This window comes from Aegilops tauschii, unplaced genomic scaffold, assembly GCF_002575655.3.
Source record: "Aegilops tauschii subsp. strangulata cultivar AL8/78 unplaced genomic scaffold, Aet v6.0 Super-Scaffold_267, whole genome shotgun sequence".
NCBI lineage: Eukaryota > Viridiplantae > Streptophyta > Magnoliopsida > Poales > Poaceae > Aegilops > Aegilops tauschii.
The window spans coordinates 477,521-502,192 of record NW_027332465.1 but is presented as its reverse complement, the minus strand read 5'-3'; the positions used below and the strand labels follow the sequence as shown (position 1 = coordinate 502,192).

The 24,672-nt window shown below is 46.8% G+C and overlaps 1 protein-coding gene across 1 annotated transcript; it reads right to left on the bottom strand.

The window, feature by feature from the left end:
* Nucleotides 1-8,953: 8,953 nt before the first annotated feature.
* LOC141028202 (uncharacterized) lies at nucleotides 8,954-13,332 on the bottom strand. Its single transcript, XM_073506067.1, has 7 exons — nucleotides 13,157-13,332; nucleotides 10,584-13,054; nucleotides 10,319-10,492; nucleotides 10,120-10,230; nucleotides 9,970-10,036; nucleotides 9,363-9,464; nucleotides 8,954-9,260 (listed from the first exon to the last, which is right to left on the bottom strand). Exons 2-4 carry the CDS (start codon nucleotides 12,818-12,820, stop codon nucleotides 10,194-10,196), a joined length of 2,448 nt encoding a protein of 815 aa, XP_073362168.1. The 5' UTR covers nucleotides 12,821-13,054; nucleotides 13,157-13,332; the 3' UTR covers nucleotides 8,954-9,260; nucleotides 9,363-9,464; nucleotides 9,970-10,036; nucleotides 10,120-10,193.
* Between the last annotated feature and the right edge of the window lie 11,340 nt (nucleotides 13,333-24,672).

The window sequence follows — 24,672 nt, the reverse complement described above, 5'->3', positions numbered from 1 at the left end:
ATACCACCTCGTGCATGACTTCCAGGGAATTAGCCATGTGAGACACTTCTATATTTGTTTTTGCATTAATTTTAGTCTTATATCACTTAATCATACAATTTTTTAACAAGGTTCCCGCAGCAATGCCCCGAAACCATGGGTTCAACACAAGGAAACCATGCGTTCAACGCAATCTAGGACACTGATAAGTGTCACACGTGTAACACAAACACATGGCAACTTCGAACATTTTTTAGGCAAGTTTAGTGACGCGAGAATGGATACTTTCTTCTCAAATGGCAGGTTTAAGCTTTTCTTTTCGGACGGCAATTTTAGTTGTAAAAAACGCCAGGTCCGGATTGGTTCGTGCCTGACACTTATCATTTACGTAAATGGTCGAGAGCAGTAGTAGCCTGCCACTACCTCCCCCGTATTGAACATTGCTTGCAGCTTGAGCTGAGTAGCTGAAACTGCCAGTTCCAAACCAGCCGATGTAGACTGCGGCACTTTAGAATCCAGATGAAACTGTATAACGAGACATAATGGTAGACAGGCAGAGGAAACTCAATATTTAGATTCTCAACATTATGCCTCTAGGTAATGAATAATAAAAAACTTCCGTACAAATAGTTATGTACTGGGCATTATCTCTGTATGCATAGCAACAATTTTGAATAGTTATTATGATATTTACTGGGCATTATCTATGTGTATGTATGGCAACACTGAACATGTATATGGCGAGAAAATAGTCATCAAGAATATAAACATGGGCAAATTCAGGAACAGCTGTAATTCTCGCCAAACGAAATACACCCTCTGTTCCTAAATGCAAGACGTTAATTAAACTGCCAAAACAGCTTACATTTCGGAACAGAGGTAGTACTTTATAATCTCAAACAACATAATTTACAAACAGCATCAAACGGCGAATAAATTCTGGGAGTAAACATGTAGGCACATAGCTCTGTCGAAAACAAATACAGGGAGCTCGTTTCAAAGATGAAACAAATATTATAAGTACAGATTGTATGGTAGTACAGTTGCGCTGAGAGCTCATGCATAAAGCCAAGCCACTGACATGGCAATTACTATTCTCGCCATCTTAATGCTCATATGCAGTCACACTCGGTTGCATCCAAATGTGACAAGCATGTTACCAGATTGACCATATGAATTACAGCACCACCAACACTTGCATATATGACTTGAACAGGCATCAATCAGTACAGAGAAGGGCGGCCACATAAAAAGCTTTATCGCTGCTCCAAGGCATACTTATTATTACCACACCAGAATACATAACACAGCATCATCAGAACTCATTAGACTTTGAAGTATTTCATGGTGGTAGTTCATACACTTGTAGCTTGTGATTATCTAATATCAAGATTTCTAGGTGAGCAAGTTTATTCCTATACGTTTCATGAAAACTGTGTCATTAAAGGAAGCAGTAGTTCAAAAGTTACCCACTGATAGCTAAGGAATTAACTACATAGGAGATCAAGATGTACAGTACACTGAAGTTCAAATCACATATTACTGGAAATATCAATGGTGCATAGAAAAAGGGAAACACACAAGAGGCAAACCTAGAAATATATGATGACATCGAAGACCAAATGTAATATCTTTTGGCTGACGCTTGAGGTGCCATAGTGCAGCAGATGCATGAATGAAAAAGAGCAACGTAGCACAATTTATACAATATATAAAGGTACGGAAGGGAAGAAAACCATGCGCGAAATAAAATGCAGGAACGACTAAACGGGAACACTGAGCATAGAAACAGAACATGCAAGTAACAAAGGACGTACAGTTGCAAATAATAGCATATTTTGAACAAAAGATGTGAAGCCCTCTGCCGCTTCCCAGGGCCCTCAAATAAAGTAGAACCTCTTGATGCATCAGTAAGTAAAAGCATTCTGAGTATGTAAGTGTAAAATAGCACAAAATCCAGTTTGCTATGAGCATATCTTGTAAGTTCCACAGATGATAACATATATTACAGTGAGATCCCAATACTGCAATAGTTCATTAATAGATTGAGAATATTCAAAAATATACATAAGCAAATAACCACAAATTGTAGAAAGAGAGGTCATATTTATCAATAAAAATGGGAGGCTCAGAGTTGGCTTGTCTATCATATGGTCAACCCACTCTGTATAGTGTATCCTTGGTGATCCGCGTTGGAGATGCCCTTACACCCCCGTGTGACATTTGAGCATTGAAATGGTTGCTCACAGAAAGCAAGCCGCCCCGATTTGCACACTTCCACCTAGTCACACAAAACCCTAACCCAAAACCATACCCGTAAAAACAAGCGATAGTATCTGAACTCAATACACCTCTAATGAGCCTTACTCATCATCGCCATCAACAGAACTTAGCACAAATCCCACAAACAGAATAACAGAGAGAAGCCAATAGTCAAAGGGCATGCAAGATGGCCATAAACCACAGAAGAATCAATGAAAGCAGAAACAAACACAATATCAGGAGCAAATCATGATCTGGTGGGCACAAAAGTTGGGACATGTACAAGTAAATGGCTCAGATATACCCCCAGCTCAACACCATAACTGACCTTCTGGTAGAGGGACCATGGAACCCCCCCCCCCCCCCCCCCCTCTCTGTCTGTCTGTCTGTCTCTCCACACAAGTGTATTCATAATTCCAACATTTAAGAATTATAGTTAGCCGCTAAACTGGTTACTTGCTGTCACACAAGCCCTCCTAGTTTAGCACCAACTGAATCAGTTCAGGTGTTAGACAGAAGCTCTCACAGGGAAGCTATATCATCACAGCCATTCATGGACATGACAGGAAGGAAACAGTAATGTTGGCATCTGAACTTGCCCTATATGGCCTTTAAGTCGAAATCAGTAAAGAAGTAAAATTATCCGAAAATACTAGTAACTGATAAGTGGATACAGTATAGTAGAAGAATGAAATTATCAAAAGTCAAATAGCAATTGAAAGAAGAAAACTGACCCCGCACCAAATAAGATAGTTTCGAAAACTTTCCAAGGGAAAGCAGAACTATCATAGCCATTCAAGAAAAATGGAGAACAGAAGGAAAATGTGAATACTGTTTCTAAAACAACAGAACTGGTTGACATACAGCAAAACCAACAAAATGGGTATGAAAAAAAGGCCGAAATGTAACCTTGCAAAACAGTCCTTTGCATACCGAAAGAACTAAAACCAAAACCAAACCCTCATACATGGATACAAGCCGGCAAGAAAGACAAATTCTCAAAAAGGTAAAGATAGTCATGGTATTTTCGCAACACAAGATTTTTGTGGTTTTCCACGTATTGGCGTCTATAAGCATTAGAATGTTCATCAGCAAAAAAGCAAACCGGCCAAATTGTATTCTTAGAGGCCAGTTAGCAGTTGCTGTGCTATGCCAAAACAGTAGAAAAAATGATGAAAACTTGCAGACTTGAATTTACATCACTGCCATAAGAACCACTAGAAATTTAATGGGGACATAAAGGAGGACATGCACAGACAGGAAAAGAGGGCAAACATTTGCTGATCATGTTTCACACATTTAACCCCATGAAAAGAAGGAAGTAAACACATTCAACCACTACCAATACTAGGACCACCACAATGTGACGAGCTTGAGCAAAGCCTGAATGCACAAAACTGGTTCCCTCCATGGACAACAAAATCAGGAGAAGGCAAACCAAACACCACAACAATTTATCACTTTAAACATAATAACTTTTTTATGAATTGGATGTGGGAGCGCAGAGTATTAGTTGCATTGAGAGGGCTCAGATTCGCCTTTGATAGATCATACTAGCCCCGCCATCTTCTTTCACCAGATCATCCCCCACCATTGAGGTCAAGCTTTGCTGGTTATCACTCAACAGAATGACCATCCAAGACAGAGCCGCCAATATTCGGTGAGAATGAAAAGGTCCCAAAAGAGGGGAGAGCGGGTTTTGATACCCACAGCTCCTCAAATAATCGAAGACAGGTTTATGTCAGCCATGTTTGATCGTCATCGCCCCTCATAGATAGATACTCCCTCTGTTCACAAATATAAGATGATCTAACTTTTTTATGAATCAGATGTAGGAGGGCTCAGATTCGCCTTTGATAGATCATACTAGCTCCACCATCTTCCTTGACCAAATCAAACCCCACCATTGAAGTCAAGCTCTGCTGGTTATTACTCAACAGAATGACCATCCAAGACAGAGCCGTCAATATTCGGTGAGAATGAAAAGGTCCCAAAAGAGAGGAAATCGGGTTTTTGATACCCACAGCTCCTCGAATAATCTAAGACAGGTTTATGTCAGACATGTTTGACCATCATCTCCCCTGATATGGATGGATAGATAGATAGATAGATACTCCCTCCGTTCACAAATATAAGAGTATTTCTAGCGTAGCAAAGAGGGCTCAGTATGCGTGTCATCTTGAAGCCCAACACTCACAAGTCTTGCTGCATGATCTACCCATCGCGGTGTAAGAGAACTGACCTGGTTATCACTCATCAGAATGACCGTCCGAGGCGCAGAACATCCAACATTAGCGATGAAGTGACCAGGCTGCAAGAGAGGTAAGGGTGGGCTCTTAAGGGCATCTCCAACGTGGGCGCACCCATTCGGGCCCTATTTAGTACCCATACGTCACGGCTGTCTTGATTGTTCAAGACATAATTATTTCAGCCACACGCATCATCATCGCCCCTCATTTTTTCCCAAAAGGACGCCGAACCACAAGCAACATGACCATGATATACATACATGCAGGCATGCATACACTCATCCGTCCATCCGTCTATCCATCCATCTCAGGAACTGCTCTACCTGGCCTTGACCAACCAAACCTCCCGCTAGGACGACGCATCAGACAACACCGTACGGTTCCCAGCCCACGCCACAACCGAATCTCAGGCAATGGAATGGCGGTGGCCGGCGCCGTAGCAGCGTGGAACTGATGCAGCGACCACCCATCCAATGGGTCAGAGTCGGCAATGAGAACTCACTGATTTGGTTTAGGGCTTGAAGACACAGAGAGAGGGGATACGAAGATCATAAGCAAAAGATGGCTCAGTTTTGCATTACATCTTCAAACCCAACACTCACATCTCTTGCTGCACAATCTACCCATCGCAGTCTAAGAGGACTGCCCTGGTTATCACTCGTCTGAATGACCGTCCGAGGCACAGAACATCCAACATCAGCGATGAATCGAACAGGCTGCAAGAGAGGTAAGGGTGGGCTCTAAGGGCAACTCCAATGCGGTCACCAATTCTATTTAGAGCATGGTTAATAGTATAGCTGGCTGCTGGCTATAGGCTGTCTTGATTGCTCAAGACACCTTATTTTAGCCACAGTCGTCATCATCATCATCATCGCCTTCTGCACACCAAGCAACATGATATCATGAATGCATCCATCCATCCATCCATCCTGCTCAGGAGCTGCTCAGGGCATGTACAATGGTGGCATATGTATACCGCACGGACGACCCATCAGACATCACCGGTTCCCAGCCGACGCCACAACCGAATCCAAGCCAATGGAATGGCGGTGGCTGGCGGCACCGTAGCAGCGCTGGGGAACTGACGCGGCGCCCGCCGGGACGGCGGGACAGCGATGCGGCAACGAGAGCTCGGCTGATTTGGTTCAGGTGCGCGCGTCCAAACCGAGGGGGAGAGAGAGAGCGCGTGCGTGAATCTGAGAGAGAGAGAGATGGTGACAGTACCGAATCCGAAGCAACAGGCAGCCAAGCTGCCAAGATTCCATCGACGGCGGCTCAGATCCGGCGCCAGCACGACCAAGCCAGCCCTCGACCGGGACCCGCCAGAGGCCGCGCCGTCGGTCCCCAGCCCTCGCCGCCGCGGACGCCCCCCCGGCACCGGCGGCACCGCCTAGGGGTCCCCGAGCCGATGCGCGGGGCGCGGCGGGAGTGGCTGGCCCCGAGGAGCGGCGACCCGGCGAGCCCGTCGGTCGGGAGCCCGGCCGTCCGTCGCCGGCGGCTCCCTCCATCATCGCCGCCGTTCGGAGAGGGGCGCGCACCCAGCCGACGCGAGCCGAGCTGGCCACGGCGAGGCGAGCGGGACAGGCGCGGCGACGGGATTCGATCCGATCCGGTTTTAGAGGAGAGCGCTCGCCTCGCATACTATGCTCCGCCGCCGCACGCAGCCATGCCGCCGGTGGCCTCTCGCACCCGGACTGGTCCGAGCTAAGGGACCAATAAACCAATAAACCAGTACGGAGGAGGTTCGTCGCCGACGGGAGAGGAGAAGAGATGGATCCAGATCCGGATGGGGGATGGATCTTCGCTCCAGTTCCTTTCTCCGCGGCAGGGACAAGGGTCAAAACACGAAATTTTGCCGAGAGCCATGGAGGAGACTCACTGGAGAGGAAGAGAAGCCCCGGCCGGGAGACGAGAGTGGCGGCTAGACTTGACCGGGCGGTGCATTTTCTCGACACACAAGGACTAATTTGAGTATTTGACCGAAAGAGCCATTCTTCTGGGTGAACCGTAAATTAAAAAAAATACTGTCTGCAAATATATATTTTTACAAGAAAAACTTCCAACCTATTCATCGACTATCAAATTAGTACCAAGAACACAAGAAGTAAAAAAAAATACATCCAAGACCGTAGACCACCTAGCGACGACTACAAGCATCGGAGCGAGCCGAAGGTGCGCCGCCGTCTTCACCCCTCCCTCGTTGGAGCCGTGCAAACCTTGTTGTAGTAGACAGTCGGGAAGTCGCCGTGCTAAGGGCCCATAGGACCAGCGCACGAGAGCAGCAACCGTCGCCGATGAAGAGAAGCGTAGACCGGAAGGATCCAACTTGCAGACACACGAACACAAACGAACGAAGACAGAATCCTTCTGGATCCACCGAAGACAAACGCCGACCGAATCATGCGAGACCCGCCGAAAACAAATCTCCACACGCCCTCCGACGATGCTAGAAACAACCACCGGGACGGGGACTAGGCTGGGAGAACCTTATTCCATCTTCAGAGAGCCGCCGGCGCCTCGTCTCGAGGACATGCGTCTTGTAAAGAAATCAGGAAAAATATATTATACTATTATTTTGGATTCACAGTTCACCCGAGAGCAAAAACACCATGTTCCTAATTCGACACTATATACGAGTCTGTGAATTCGGAAGTGTTCGTTTCAAACGCATACTTACTGTGCATACTCTTGTGTCCTCGCAGATTATCCACGCACACATGCATATAATTGATTGGGACTGAGACGAAAAATAAATAAAGAGAAAATAAAAAGAAAGATGGTTTGGGATGGGCCATATGGGTTGGGTTTGATGTGTTTGTTGATGTCCGGAGGATTTAGGGGACATCAGTTAGGTAGGTTTTTTCCACTCTCTCATGTTTGGGCACTATTCAGGTTGTTCATATGAAGAGGATTTTTTTAGGAGAAGAGTAATTAAATTACTCAATTGCATGGTTATATTTAGGATGCATGGTATCACACAGCTCATGTGAGTCCCATATTGCCATCAGCCTTAGAAAAGTCGTCATCACCTCGAGGTCCAGACTCCGTATCGCCCGCACGACCATGGAGTCCGCCATCGTCGAAGAAGAGGGGCCGCTGCCTCGATTCCGGGTGCTACAACCTACATGAAGCACCAACCGTCGCGCCAGCCGTTGTCATCGCCCATACAACGACAATCGCCGTCGCGGGCATCAAATTCGGGCACTAGGTCCCGAATCCATCACGCGCCGCCTCATGGTCAGCCGCGCTTAACCTCAAGTCACTATGAAGAGAAGGCCAGCAGCAGCTCCGCCGCCCCAAGGCTGCCACCACGACATCCACTGCCGCGTCGTCGGAAGGGCACGCCGGGCAGGGAGACATGCCGCCACGCCGCGAGGAGTAGCCTCCACAGCCACGATGTAGACGGCCGATCGCAACCCGCCACCCACGGGTCAGATCTGGCCGCAGCGAAGTCGCCGCCACTGACCCCCGAGCACGCTCCACCGCACGTCGTCTGGCGCCGCACTCCGGCCCAGCAGCCCCGGCTTGCGCCGAGTCCCCCACGCGAGAGGACGATGGATCCCCGCCGCCGGCCGGGCCTCGCCCGATCGCCCCCTCTGGTGGTGGCGAGGGAGGAGGGCGTAGAAGGGGAGGCCCCAGCGGCGGCTAGGTATTCCTCCCGTCGCTCGCAGGAGCAGCGAGAAGGACATTATATGCTGGAGAAGGGGCGACTGAAGGATAGAAGGAGGTTTGGAGAAGGCTGCTCGTGGAGGGAAGCGGCTGGAGGGGAGCATAGACCAGCTATAGTGGCGGCGATCTGTTCCCTGTACTCGTGAACGGTCAACTGACAGACTAGCTAGCTCCTGCATTTTACTTATTTATACCCACTAATAAAGGGGTTAGTGCTTCCGCCCGTCCGCCATAAAATTGTTCCCAAAGTTGCAAAACATTACCCACCGATGCCACCTGTAAGTGACAAAACACATCTGCACACGGAAACACCCCCCCCCCCCGCCTGGGCCGGCTCACGGAGTAGGGACCTCCTATACGGCGCTCTGCACGCTGGGAGAGCACTAGTAGAAAAAGGGCCATCTGTCCCGGTTGGTAAGGGCCTTTTGTCCCGGTTTTTGAACCGGGACTAAAGGGTAGTTACTAATGCCCTAGCCCTTTAGTCCCGGTTCTTACACGAACCGGTACAGATGGGCGTCCACGTGGCCGGTGCGGCGAGCCCAGGCAGGAGGGCCTCTGGTCCCGGTTGGTGGCACTAACCGGGACCAATAGGCATCCACGCGTCAGCATTTCAGGGGCTGGGGTTTTTGTTTTTTTGAAAGGGGGGGGGGGTTGGGGGTTTTGGGGGGTTAATTTAGGTGTTTCATATATTGTGTTAGCTAGCTAATTAATAGAGAGAAGTGTCCTCTCTTATCTCCGTGCTTGGTCGACGCTACGTACTATATACGTATAGAGAGGACTAGACACGCTAGCTAGTAAGAAAATGAAGGAAACAGAAGATCGTCATGAACATATGCATACAGAGAGAAGTGATATCGACCACCTCTCCTTCTCCGAGAGATTGGTCGAACAACAAGTTCTCGTATATCTATCCGACACTACTGGCTACATATATACAATAATTATCTCTTACAATATAATCTCCTAATTATATACGAAGTCAAGGTCCACATGGTATTCTCCGTCTTCAGCGATCACGTGGTCAAGGAAGAATGCCGCCAATTCCTCTTGAATTGCTCGCATACGATCTGGTGCTAGGAGTTCATCCCGCATCCGAAAGATCTAATTTGAAGAAGGGGTCAATACATATATATATATGAATAAATGAAACTCAACACAAATGATGGTAATAAAATAAAATTGTGAATATTATTGCTTACGCACTTCATATTGTTCGTCAGAGTAGCCCCGCTCACAGGTCGTGTGGCGGATGGACTCGCAAACGTAGTATCCACAGAAATCATTCCCTTGTTCCTGCCACAACCACTTTACAAGAAATAGAGGTCAATCAAACTGATAAGCAAGCATGCTAAATGGTATTGATGAAACTAGCGCTTGAATCACTAGGAGATGCGCGGAACATGCTATTATAGGGACGCGGCTTTTTTGCTCCTAGGTGCATATGCACCCATTGTCGAAAACACACATTTTAAAAAGTTGAAAATTTTGGAACAAAAATCTTGCGTGTATATCCGGACATTTTATGTCCGTTCACAAGGTTTCGGTGAAAAACGACGTTTTTTGTGGCTTGTGTAAAAAAGATAAAGAAATGCCTCGTGAATAGTTAGAATGAAGCATCAGAAATTGTCTTTTTTACACAAGCCACAAAAAACGTCGTTTTTCACCGAAACCTTGTGAACGGACATAAAATGTCCGGATATACACGCGGGATTTTTGTTCCGAATTTTTCAACTTTTCGAAATGTGTATTTCGACAATGGGTGCATATGCACGTAGGAGCAAAAGGGAATATCCCCTATTATAGTACTTACTTTCGGGTGTCTAAATTGCAGCTTCTTCGGCAGTCCCGGAGCTTTTTTGGTGAATTTTCTCCAAACCCTGCCAGACAAAGAAAACAATTACTTGATATCAGGAAATGAACAAATTTGCTGATATGGTGGATAATGATCGATTTAACTTACTTCTCGAGCATTTGAGTCATGTCCGCATAGTCCTGGGGATCTTTTCGTCTCGAGTCTAAGACGGTTACTACTCCCTACTCAAGCTTAATCTCTAGGAGAATATAGTGGAAGCTGCGCACGCATGCATAAGTCATCAATTACATTACTATAACCTGGACTAATAAGGGAAACCGAATATGCACAAGACAGTAACACTCACTTGAAGTTGTAAGGAAAGAGTATTATATCTTTGTTTTCATTTATTACCAACGATCGTAGCAAGTTGGCCTCGGTATTTTCGGCATGACATTTAACCTCAGTTGCATCTATGAGATTTGTGTTAATGAATCCAATATCACCGATTTGTCTTTTCTTCAATTCGGCGATCTTCAATCTGCATAATATAGTGAGGATAATTATAAATACATGCAATGAAAGAGCTGACCTATATAGAGAGACTTAATGACAGAAGTAGTACTACTTACAGACAGTAGCAAGTGACCGTTGATTTATCGAGGGCCTTTTGATTGAAAAACTGGAAGAACTCCTCGAATGGAACATTCAACAGTTCAATTCCAACGAGGTCATGCTCCTCTTTAACTCTCAGCATCAAAGTATCCCTCCCCCCAGACTCTCTGCAGGTTTTCATGTACCAATCATGTAATCTTCGCATCATCGTTGTTAGAGATCTTTCATCTTTGACGAGAGGCTTCCCGTAATGGTATTTGTGTTCGTCCACCTCCAAGAAATCATAATGTACATCGTCGGGCAGGTAATCTCCAAGATTGCTATAACCGGCCACCATCCTCGGATCATTAGCGACGATGTTGCTAGACACCTTGAGCGGGGGGCATGATTTGTTCGCTTGTTCGCCGAGCTGGGCAATTTTTTTCCCAGCTCGTCGTTCTTTTAACCTTTGATCATTGACAGTACTTCCCGACCGCTCCGCTTCGACAAATGTCTTTGCAATAATGCGCTCATAGTTGCCTCTCGGCGGAGACTTTGGTGGTTTTGTCAGGGCAGCCAGAGTGCGCTTCGCTTTCACCGGATCTACCTTCTCCTCCGGAGGTGGATGTTTCTTTGCTTTCACCCCTTCAAAGAAGTTCGTCACTTCGGCTCGCACGTTCTTCGTGGTTTCCTCCTCGGTCCTCTCGTATGGTAACTTCTCTGGAGTCTTCAGAGAAGGACCGAATCTGTATTGCCTCCCGCCTCTGGCTGTACTGCTAGACGCCGGCAGAGCAGACGGAGCGGCTGCGGCTGTCTTCTTTCCTTGCTTACGAGGCGGAGGAGAATGACTACGACGCGCCGGAGCGGCGGCGGGTCTCTTCCGCCCTTGCTGACGAGGCGGAGAAGGAGGAGGCTGGCTGCTCGGGCGCGCCGGCGCAGGCGGAGAAGGAGGCGGAGTGCCGCCACGCGCCGAAGAAGGAGGCTGAGTGCCCTGATCACTCGCCGGAGGAGGAGGCGGAGTGCCGCCACGCGCCGGAGAAGGAGGTTGAGTGCCCTGATCACTCGCCGGAGGAGGAGGCGGAGTGCCCTTACTCGCCGGAGGCGTCCAGTTCGGAAGGTTGATGAGCTCCTTCCGCCATAGGCATGGAGTCTTCAGAGCAGAACCCAGCCGAGTCTCCCCTTCACCGGTAGGGTGGTCAAGCTGGAGGTCCTCAAATCCCTCCGTTATTTCGTCCACCATCACCCTAGCATATCCTTCTGGAATCGGACGACAGTGAAAAGTTGCGCCGGGTTCAGGAGGTCGAACAGAGCCGACAGCCGCCTTGACTTTGAAGTTCTCCCATCGCGTCATAAGGTGGCAATGTTGAGACTCCGTGATAGCATCCACGGGGTAGCTAGCAGGATCCGTCAAGACATGCTCCAGCTGAAGCAGCTCGGTGGAAGCCACGCTGCTTCTCCGCTGAGATGGCGGGGTAGCTTCGGGGGTAGTTTCGGCAGGTCGATTGCTGCGAGCTACGTCTCGTTCCTCTAGCGCTTGAACCCTTTCGTGCAGCTTCTGAATTTGGGTCTGCTCCACTTTTTTCCTCCTCTCCTGGCATTTGTAACCGCCTGCGTCCGGAAAACCAGCCTTCCACGGAACGGAGCCTGGCGTGCCTCGTGTCCGTCCAGGGTGCTCAGGATTCCCGAGGGCCATTGTGAGCTCGTCGTTCTCTCTGTCTGGAACGAACGTCCCTTGGTGCGCTGCATCGATATAGTGCTGAAGCCTCTTGACTGGTATTCTCATTTGCTCGTCCGTCCAAATGCACTTCCCTGATACAGGGTCCAAGGTTCCGCCAGCCCCGAAGAACCAAGTCCGGCAACGGTCTGGCCAGTCCATTGTCTCTGGTTCGATCCCTTTATCAAGCAGATCATTCTCAGCCTTGGCCCACTTAGGCCGGGCTTTGAGGTAGCCACCTGACCCCGTGCGATGGTGAAGCTTCTTCTTCGCAGCATTTTTCTTGTTTGTCGCTGACAACTTCTTACTCTTTTCCGATATCTTGTGGGCCACAAATGTGGGCCAGTGATCTCTGATCTTCTCATATTTGCCGATGAATTCTGGTGTCTCTTCTTTGTCGACAAACGTTTTCAGCCCATTCTTCCACCTCCTGAATAGGTCTGCCATCTTCTTAAGAGCATGAGACTTGATTAATTGCTCTTTAACTGGCTTCTCCGGATCCTCCTCTGGCGGTAGGGTGAAATTTGCCTTCAGCTCAGTCCAAAGATCATCTTTCTGCATATCATTGACATAAGACACCTCAAGGTCTTCCTTCTTAGGCTTATACTGGTGGATGCTGATCGGGATCTTGTCCCTAACAAGAACCCCGCACTGAGCAGCAAATGCTTCCTTTGTCCGGATGGGTTCAATCGGTTGGCCGTCGCGCGCGATTGCTGTGATCTCAAACCTTTCATCCGAGCGCAACTTTCTCTTCGGGCCTCGTCTCTTTACCGAAGTTGTGCTCGATCCGGAGGGCTAGAAAAAAGAAGAAAGACGAGAGTTAATTAATATGTGTACATACCAAAACAATGAATGCATCAATTAGCTACTCAGCACAGGCTTAACTAATATATTTACCTAGCCGGACTCTGTTCGGTCACCGGAGCCGTCACCACGGGCTCCTTCTTGCACCAGCATTGGGTCACCGGAGCCATCATAATCATGTCTTTCCTCCTCCACTCTTCGATCACCGTAGCCTGCTTCTTCACCCTGTTCTTCCAGACCATCATTGTCGTTAAGATACGACAAGACATCTGTTGGGAATCGTAGCATAATTTAAAATTTTCCTACGTTCACCAAGATGCATCTATGGAGTCTACTAGCAACGAGGGGAAAGGAGTGCATCTACATACCCTTGTAGATCGCGAGCGGAAGCGTTCCAATGAACGTGGATGACGGAGTCGTACTCGCCGTGATCCAAATCACCGACGACCGAGTGCCGAACGGACGGCACCTCCGCGTTCAACACACGTACGGTGCAGCGACGTCTCCTCCTTCTTGATCCAGCAAGGGGGAAGGAGAGGTTGATGGAGGTCCAGCAGCACGACGGCGTGGTGGTGGATGTAGCGGGTCTCCGGCAGGGCTTCGCCAAGCTTCTGCGTGAGAGAGAGAGGTGTTGCAGGGGAGGAGGGAGGCGCCCAAGGCTGTAGGTTGCTGCCCTCCCTCCCCCCACTATTTATAGGACCCCTGGGGGGGCGCCAGCCCTTGGGAGATCAGATCTCCAAGGGGGGCGGCGGCCAAGTGGGGGGGAAGGGGTGCCTTGCCCCCCAAGGCAAGGGGGAAGCTCCCCCCTAGGGTTCCCAACCCTAGGCGCATGGGGGGAGGCCCAAGGGGGGCGCCCCAGCCCACTAAGGGCTGGTTCCCTTCCACTTTCAGCCCACGGGGCCCTCCGGGATAGGTGGCCCCACCCGGTGGACCCCCGGGACCCTTCCGGTGGTCCCGGTACAATACCGGTAACCCCCGAAACTTTCCCGGTGGCCGAAACTTGACTTCCTATATATAATTCTTCACCTCCGGACCATTCCGGAACCTCTCGTGACGTCCGGGATCTCATCCGGGACTCCGAACAACTTTCGGGTTTCCGCATACATATATCTCTACAACCCTAGCGTCACCGGACCTTAAGTGTGTAGACCCTACGGGTTCGGGAGACATGCAGACATGACCGAGACGCCTCTCCGGTCAATAACCAACAGCGGGATCTGGATACCCATGTTGGCTCACACATGTTCCACGATGATCTCATTGGATGAACCACGATGTCGAGGATTCAGTCAATCCCGTATGCAATTCCCTTTGTCAAACGGTATGTTACTTGCCCGAGATTCGATCGTCGGTATCCCAATACCTTGTTCAATCTCGTTACCGGCAAGTCTCTTTACTCGTACCGCAATGCATGATCCCGTGACTAACGCCTTAGTCACATTGAGCTCATTATGATGATGCATTACCGAGTGGGCCCAGAGATACCTCTCCGTCACACGGAGTGACAAATCCCAGTCTCGATCCGTGCCAACCCAACAGACACTTTCGGAGATACCCATAGTGCACCTTTATAGTCACCCAGTTACGTTGTGACGTTTGGCACACCCAAAGCACTCCTACGGTATCTAGGAGTTGCACGATCTCATGGTCTAAGGAAAAGATACTTGACATTGGAAAAGCTCTAGCAAACAAAACTACACGATCTTTTATGCTATGCTTAGGATTGGGTCTTTTCCATCACATCATTCTCCTAATGATGTGATCCCGTTATCAATGACATCCAATGTCCATAGTCAGGAAACCATGACTATCTGTTGACCAACGAGCTAGTCAACTAGAGGCTTACTAGGGACAGGTTGTGGTCTATGTATTACGATTTCCGGACAATACAATTATAGCATGAATAATAGACAATTACCATGAACAAAGAAATATAATAATAACCATTTATTATTGCCTCTAGGGCATATTTCCAACAGTCTCCCACTTGCACTAGAGTCAATAATCTAGTTCACATCACCATGTGATTAACACTCACTGGTCACATCACCATGTGACCAACATCTAAAGAGTTTACTAGAGTCAACAATCTAGTTCACATCACTATGTGATTATCACTCAATGTGTTCTGGTTTGGTCATGTTATGCTTGTGAGAGAGGTTATTAGTCAACGGGTCTGGACCTTTCAGAACCGTGTGCTTTACGAATATCTATGTCATCTTTGTGGATGCTACCACGCGCTATTTGGAGCCATTTCAAATAATTGCTCTACTATACGAATCCGGTTTACTACTCAGAGTCATCCGGATTAGTGCAAAGTTCGCATCGACGTAACCCTTTACGACGAACTCCTTTCCACCTCCATAATCGAGAAAATTCCTTAATCCACTAGGTACTAAGGATAAGTTCGACCGCTGTCATGAGATCCTTTCCCGGATCACCATTGTACCCTCTTGACCAACTCATGGCAAGGCACACTACATGTGCGGTACACAGCATAGCATACTATAGAGCCTACGTCTAAAGCATAGGGGACGACCTTCGTCCTTTCTCTATCTTCTGCTGTGGTCAGGTCTTGAGTCTCACTCAATACTCACACCTTGTAACACAGCCAAGAACTCCTTCTTTGCTGATCTATTTTGAACTCTTTCAAAATCATGTCAAGGTGTGCTGTCTTTTGAAAGTATCATCAGGAGTCTTGATCTATCTCTATGGATCTTGATGCCCAATATGTAAGTAGCTTTATCCAGGTCTTCCTTTGAAAAACTCCTTTCAAACAACCCTTTATGCTTTCCAGAAATTTTACATCATTTCGGATCAACAATATGTCATTCACATATACTTATCAGAAATGTTGTAGCGCTCCCACTCACTTTATTGTAAATACAAGTTTCTAACAAACTTTGTATAAACCCAAAAACTTTGATCACTCCATCAAAGCGTATATTCTGACTCCGAGATGCTTGCTCTAATCCATGGAAGGATCGCTGGAGCTAGCATACCTTTTAGCATCCTTAGGATCGATAAAACCTTTCTGATTGTATCACATACAACCTTTCCTTACGAAAACTGGTAAGGAAACTTGTTTTGACATCCATCTGCCAGATTTCATAAATGTAGCTAATGCTAACATGATTCCGACGGACCTAAGCATCGCTACGGATGAGAAAAACTCATCGTAGTCAACTCCTTGAACTTGTGAAAATACTCTTTGCCACAAGTCGAGCTTTATAGACGGTAACATTACCGTCCATGTCCGTCTTCTTCTTAAAGATCCATTTATCTCAATGGCTTGCCGATCATCGGGCAAGTTCACCAAAGTCCATGCTTTGTTCTGATACATGGATTCTATCTCGGATTTCATGGCCTCGAGCCATTCGTCGGAATATGGGCCCACCATCGCTTCTCCATAGCTCGTAGGTTCATTGTTGTCTAGCAACATGACTTCCAAGACAGGATCACGCATTACTCTGAAGTAGTGCGCATCCTCGTCGTCCTACGAGGTTTGGTAGTGACTTGATCCGAAGTTTCATGATCACTATCATAAGCTTCCACTTCAATTGGTGTAGGTGCCACAGGAACAACTTCCTGTCCCCTGCTACACACTAGTTGAAGCGACGGTTCAATAACCTTATCAAGTCTCCACCATCCTCCCACTCAATTCTTTCGAGAGAAACTTTTCCTCGAGAAAGGACTCGTTTCTAGAAGCAATTACTTTTGCTTCCAGATCTGAAATAGGAGGTATACCCAACTGTTTTTGGGTATTCTATGAAGATGCATTTATCCGCTTTGGGTTCGAGCTTATCAGCCTGAAACTTTTTCACATAAGCATCGCAGCCCCAAACTTTTAAGAAACGACAACTTAGGTTTCTATAAACGGTGTCGTCTCAACGGAATTGCGTGGTGCCCCTTTTAAAGTGAATGCGGTTGTCTCTAATGCCTAACCCATAAATGATAGTGGTAATTTGATAAGAAACATCATGGTATGCACCATATCCAATAGGGTGCAGTTATGATGTTCGGACACACCATCACACTATGGTGTTCCAGGCGGTATTAATTGTGAAACACTTTCCACAATGTCTCAATTGTGTGTCAAACTCGTATCTCAGATACTCATCTCTATGATCATATCACAGACATTTTATCCTCTTGTCACGACGATCTTCAACTTCACTCTGAAATTACTTGAACCTTTTAATAATTCAGACTAGTGTTTCATCAAGTAAATACACTCAGCATCTACTCAAATCATCTGTGAAGTAAGAACATAACGATGTCCACTGCATGCCTCAGCACTCATTGGACTGCGTACATCAAAATGTATTACTTCCAATAAGTTGCTCTCTTGTTCCATCTCACTGAAAATGAGGACTTTCAGTCATTTTGCCCATGTGGTATGATTTGCATGTCTCAAGTGATTCATAATCAAGTGAGTCCAAACGATCCATCTGTATGGAGTTTCTTCATGCATATATACCAATAGACATGGTTCGCATGTCTCAATCTTTTCAAAAATGAGTGAGTCCAAAGATCCACCTACATGGAGCTTCTTCATGCGTTCTACACCAATATGACTCAAGTGGCAGTGCCACAAGTATGTGGTACTATCATTACTATCTTATATCTTTTTGGCATGAACATGTGTATCACTACGATCGAGATTCATTTTAGGTGCAAGACCATTGAAGGTATTATTCAAATAAACAGAGTAACCATTATTCTCCTTAAATGAATAACCGTTTTGTGGTAAACATAATCCAATCATGTTCAACGCAAACACCAAATCTCGATGGTAGAGGGAGCATGCGATGCTTGATCACATCAACCTTGGAAACACTTCCAACACATATCGTCATCTCACCTTTAGCTAGTCTCCATTTATTCCGCAGCTTTTATTTCGAGTTACTAACACTTAGCAACCGAACCAGTATCTAATACCCTGGTGCTGCTAGGAGTACTAGTAAAGTACACATTCATATAACGTATATCCAATATACTTCTGTCGACCTTGCATGCCTTCTCATCTACCAAGTATCTAGGGTAGTACTGCTTCAGTGACCGTTCCTCTCATTACAGAAGCACTTAGTCTCGGGTTTGGGTTCAACCTTGGGATTCTTCACTAGAGCAGCAAACGACTTGCTGTTTCATGAAGTATCCCTTTTGCCCTTGCCCTTCTTAAACTAGTGGTTTTACTAACCATCAACAATTGATGCTCCTTCTTGATTTCTACTCTCGCGGTGTCAAACATCGCGAATAGCTCAAGGATCATCATAATTATCCTTGATATGTTATAGTTCATCACGAAGCTCTACTAGCTTGGTGGCAGTGACTATGGAGAACTATCACTATCTCATCTGGGAGATTAACTCCCACTCGATTCAAGCGATTGTGGCACTCAGACAATCTGAGCACACGCTCAACGATTGAGCTTTTCTCCCTTAGTTTGCAGGCTTAAGAAACTTGTCAGAGGTCTCATACCTCTTGACGTGGGCACTAGTCTGAAATCCCAATTTCAGTCTTCGGAACATCTCACATGTTCTGCGACTTTTCAAAAACGTCTTTGGTGCCACAATTCTAAACCACACTGAACTATCACGTAGTCATCAAAACGTGTATGTCAGATGTTTCGTAACATCTACAGACGACGCTGAGGTTCAGCACACCGAGCGGTGCATTAAGGACATAAGCCTTCTGTGCAGCAATGAGGACAATCCTCAGTTTACGGACCCAGTCCGCATAATTGCTACTGCCAACTTTCAACTAAATTTTCTCTAGGAACATATCTTAACCAGTAGAACTAAAGCGCAAGCTATGACATAATTTGCAAATACCTATTTGACTATGTTCATGATAATGAAGTTCATCTGATTATGAACTCCCACTCAGATAGACATCCCTCTAGTCATCTAAGTGAAACATGATCCGAGTTTAACTAGGCCGTGTCCGATCATCACGTGAGACGGACTAGTCAAGATCGGTGAACATCTCCATGTTGATCGTATCTTCTATACGACTCATGCTCGACCTTTCGGTCCTCCGTGTTTCGAGGCCATGTCTGTACATGCTAGGCTCGTCAAGTCAACCTAAGTGTATTGCGTGTGTTCCAAGGCCATGTCTGTACATGCTAGGCTCGTCAACACCCGTTGTATTCGAACGTTAGAATCTATCACACCCGATCATCACGTGGTGCTTCGAAACAACGAACCTTCGCAACGGTGCACAGTTAGGGTGAACACTTTCTTGAAATTATTATAAGGGATAATCTTACTTACTACCGTCGTTCTAAGCAAATAAGATGCAAAAACATGATAAACATCACATGCAATCAAATAGTGACATGATATGGCCAATATCATCATGCTCCTTTGATCTCCATCTTCGGGGCACCATGATCATCTTCGTCACCGGCATGACACCATGATCTCCATCATCATGATCTCCATCATTGTGTCTTTATGAAGTCGTCACGCCAACGATTACTTCTACTTCTATGGCTAACGCGTTTAGCAACAAAGTAAAGTAATTTACATGGCGTTATTCAATGACACGCAGGTCATGCAAAATAATAAAGACAACTTCTATGGCTCCTGCCGGTTGTCATACTCATCGACAAGCAAGTCGTGATTCCTATTACAAGAATATGATCAATCTCATACATCACATATATCATTCATCACATCTTCTGGCCATATCACATCACATAGCACTTGCTGCAAAAACAAGTTAGACGTCCTCTAATTGTTGTTGCAAATTTTTACGTGGTTTGTAGGTTTCTAGCAAGAACGTTTCTTACCTACGTATGACCACAACGTGATTTGCCAATTTCTATTTACCCTTCATAAGGACCCTTTTCATCGAATCCGTTCCGACTAAAGTAGGAGAGACAGACACCCGCTAGCCACCTTATGCAACTTGTGCATGTCAGTCGGTGGAACTTGTCTCACGTAAGTGTACGTGTAAGGTCGGTCCGGGCCGCTTCATCCTACAATGCCGCCGAAACAAGAAAAGACTAGTAGCGGCAAGAAGAATTGGCAAACTCAACGCCCACAACTGCTTTGTGTTCTACTCGTGCATAGTAACTACGCATAGACCTGGCTCATGATGCCACTGTTGGGAATCGTAGCATAATTTAAAATTTTCCTACGTTCACCAAGATGCATCTATGGAGTCTACTAGCAACGAGGGGAAAGGTGTGCATCTACATACCCTTGTAGATCGCGAGCGGAAGCGTTCCAATGAACGTGGATGACGGAGTCGTACTCGCCGTGATCCAAATCACCGATGACCGAGTGCCGAACGGACGGCACCTCCGCGTTCAACACACGTACGGTGCAGCGACGTCTCCTCCTTCTTGATCCAGCAAGGGGGAAGGAGAGGTTGATGGAGGTCCAGCAGCACGACGGCGTGGTGGTGGATGTAGCGGGTCTCCGGCAGGGCTTCGCCAAGCTTCTGCGAGAGAGAGAGAGGTGTTGCAGGGGAGGAGGGAGGCGCCCAAGGCTGTAGGTTGCTGCCCTCCCTCCCCCCACTATTTATAGGACCCCTGGGGGGGCGCCAGCCCTTGGGAGATCAGATCTCCAAGGGGGGCGGCGGCCAAGTGGGGGGGAAGGGGTGCCTTGCCCCCCAAGGCAAGGGGGAAGCTCTCCCCTAGGGTTCCCAACCCTAGGCGCATGGGGGGAGGCCCAAGGGGGGCGCCCCAGCCCACTAAGGGCTGGTTCCCTTCCACTTTCAGCCCACGGGGCCCTCCGGGATAGGTGGCCCCACCCGGTGGACCCCCGGGACCCTTTCGGTGGTCCCGGTACAATACCGGTAACCCCCGAAACTTTCCCGGTGGCCGAAACTTGACTTCCTATATATAATTCTTCACCTCCGGACCATTCCGGAACCTCTCGTGACGTCCGGGATCTCATCCGGGACTCCGAACAACTTTTGGGTTTCCGCATACATATATCTCTACAACCCTAGCGTCACCGGACCTTAAGTGTGTAGACCCTACGGGTTCGGGAGATATGCAGACATGACCGAGACGCCTCTCCGGTCAATAACCAACAGCGGGATCTGGATACCCATGTTGGCTCCCACATGTTCCACGATGATCTCATCGGATGAACCACGATGTCGAGGATTCAGTCAATCCCGTATGCAATTCCCTTTGTCAAATGGTATGTTACTTGCCCGAGATTCGATCGTCGGTATCCCAATACCTTGTTCAATCTCGTTACCGGCAAGTCTCTTTACTCGTACCGCAATGCATGATCCCGTGACTAACGCCTTAGTCACATTGAGCTCATTATGATGATGCATTACCGAGTGGGCCCAGAGATACCTCTCCGTCACACGGAGTGACAAATCCCAGTCTCGATCCGTGCCAACCCAACAGACACTTTCGGAGATACCCGTAGTGCACCTTTATAGTCACCCAGTTACGTTGTGACGTTTGGCACACCCAAAGCACTCCTACGGTATCCGGGAGTTGCACGATCTCATGGTCTAAGGAAAAGATACTTGACATTGGAAAAGCTCTAGCAAACGAAACTACACGATCTTTTATGCTATGCTTAGGATTGGGTCTTGTCCATCACATCATTCTCCTAATGATGTGATCCCGTTATCAATGACATCCAATGTCCATAGTCAGGAAACCATGACTATCTGTTGATCAACGAGCTAGTCAACTAGAGGCTTACTAGGGACAGGTTGTGGTCTATGTATTCACACATGTATTACGATTTCCGGACAATACAATTATAGCATGAATAATAGACAATTACCATGAACAAAGAAATATAATAATAACCATTTATTATTGCCTCTAGGGCATATTTCCAACAACATCACCTCCGGCTAAGATTATGTCCCCCAACACCTCTTCTGCTTCCTCGTCTCGTCCGTGCTCTATTGTTTCTGCAAATATTACAACATGGCAATTATTATACAAACATGACAGCAGGTGGATATATTAGTGCAAATGTAGACCTAGCTTATTCCGGGTTTGGGGTGGCCTCGGCAACGCTTCAAGGGTAGGGGCGCGGCGGGAGGGGGTAGGAGACCGACATCGTTTTTTTCTAGGGTTTGGGTGTCCTCGAGAGTTTTGGTCGAGCGAGAGGGCCGGGGGGTGCTCCCGTGATATAAGTTATCACGGTCGAAGTTATCCGGGAGGGGGTTATATCGACAACGACGACATACATACATGGGAAAATAATGTTATCGGGGAGGGGGTAGGTCGAACCCCCCCCCCTCGTGTTGAAGTTATCGGGACACGGGGTATATCGACAACGACATATCCGATAAAAAATAAGAAGACGAAGAAGAAATGAAAAAAGGAGAAGAAGATATTAATAGAGGAGAAGATTGAAGAAAAAAAAGAAGAAAAAAAAGAGGAGAAGAAGAAAGGAATAGAGGAGAAGAAGAGAAAAGAGATATCTCTTTTCTCTTCTTCTCCTCTATTCCTTTCTTCTTCTCCTCTTCTTTTTCTTCTTTTTTCTTCTTCTTATTTTCCTTTTTCCTCTCCTTCTTTTTCTTCTTCTTCATTATCTTCCTAGCTAGATATATAATACTTTTCTAAAAATGTAACTTTTGCATATATAAAACTTTTTCTTCTTCTTCCTTCTTCCTTCTCTTCCTTCTTTTCCTAAATATATAAAACTTTTCTAAAAATGAAACTAACCTAAAATGTACCCAAATGTACTAAAAATCTAACTTTTATATGCACAGAGAACATACATACATACATATATGCATTTTTATAAAAATGCAAAAAACAAATCATCATATATATGAACAAAAAATCTGGAAAAAATATCATATATATGAAAAAACAGAGAGGAAGGCCGGCGGCCGGACCGAACGTGGCGGCGGCGTGTGGTCGGGGCAAGCCGGGGGCGTGGGGCGGCGTCGGGGCAGGGGCTCGGGCAGGGGCGGCGCGTCGGGGCAGGGACACGGGCCGGGGCGGCGCGTCGGGGCAGGGCAACGGCGCGAGGCGACGACGACGAGGAGTGGGCGGTGACGAGGAGCGGGCGGCGGGGCGGCGACGGCGAGCACGGGCAGCCTGGCGGCGTCGGCGAGCACGGGCAGCAAGGGCGCGGGGCGGCGACGGCGAGCACGGGCAGCCTGGCGGCGTCGATGAGTTCGGCGTCGTCGGGGGGCAAATGTTCGATGAAACTGAAAAATTTACAAGTCCTGCTTATATACGGAGAGCATTGGTACCGGTTCATGGTAGCAACCGAGACCAATGCCCCTTTTAGTCCCGGTTGGTGCCACCAACCGGGACCAAAGGTCTCTTTTCAGCAGCCCAAAGGGCGGGAAGCGGCGGCCTTTGGTCCCGGTTGGTGGCACCAATCGGGACTAAAGGCCTTGTGCTGCTGCGCCCGCGTCGAAAGTTTAGTCCCACCTCGCTAGTTGAGAGGGGCGCGCAGTGGTTTATAAGCCCCACTGCCGCTCCCCTCTCGAGCTCCTCTTCATTGCAGGCTTACGGGCCTAATTGTCACTGCTATGCCTGATGGGCCTACTGGGCCTTCTGCGGGCCTGAATCCTGGCCCATTGATGGGTTTCTAGTCGTATTCAGGCCGTGGTGGCCTAGTAGGTGGCATATTTTTTATTTTTTGCCTATTTTTTGTTTTTTTTTCTTTATTTATTTTGTTTTGTTTCTACTTACAACAAAAAACTTATTTATTTATTTTATTTTGTTTCTAATTACTTATTTATTTTACTTTATGATAATGTTTTGAACAGAAAATACTTTGATAATTTTAGTTTCATAAATTTTATTTATGTTATTAAAGTTTATTTTATTTTGTTTGTACTTATATATTTTATTAAAGTTTATATTATTTTGTTTCTAATTACTTATTTATTTTATTTGTTATTTTTCATGCATTTACTGATTATTTTGAGCGATAAGACCCTAAAATTGAAAAGCATTTCAAATGAACTCTGAAAAGGTTGAAAGTTGGCATGGTATCATCGTTTCATCCACATAGCATGTGCAAGAAAGTTGAGAGGGTTACGGCAAAAACTGGATGCATTTCTTGTACAAAACGGACAATCTCTTTCGAAGTATCAGGATTTCATACGGAAACTCGTCTGTTACAAAGGGATTTTCTTTTTTTTAAACTTATTTGAACTCCTGACTTTTTGTGTGTTCAAAATGCACCATTCAAAGCCACATCATCAATTTTCAACCCTTTCTGACTCCATTTCTTATTTTTCATGCATTTATTGATTATTTTGAGCTATAAGACCCTGAAATTGAAAAGCATTTCAAATGAACTCTGAAAAGCTTGAAAGTTGGCATGGTATCATCATTTCATCCACATAGCATGTGCAAGAAAGTTGAGAGGGTTACGGCAAAAACTGGATGCACTTCGTGTACAAAATGGACAATGGTATCATACTCGTCTGTTACAAAGTTGGCATGGTATCATCATAATAGTTGCGGAAGAAAGTCTTCACTTTTTCTTCGCTTGTGTCATTTGCTTATTGCGCCGTAACCATGGATAATCTTCATCGTTTATCAGGATGCTTGGGTCAGCCTTGACTTTGAAGGGAGGAATTTCATGAAACTTTTCATAATCTCCAGACATGTCTGTCTTGCCCTCCACTCCCACGAT

Coding starts and splice junctions, on each gene's coding strand:
- LOC141028202 (XM_073506067.1), bottom strand. CDS start 12,820: ATGCAGAAAGATGATCTTTGGACTGAGCTGAAGGCAAATTTCACCCTA. Junction 10,493..10,583: donor ACGGTCACTTGCTACTGTCT/GTAAGTAGTACT, acceptor TATATTATGCAG/ATTGAAGATCGCCGAATTGA. Junction 10,231..10,318: donor CTCTTTCCTTACAACTTCAA/GTGAGTGTTACT, acceptor ATGCGTGCGCAG/CTTCCACTATATTCTCCTAG.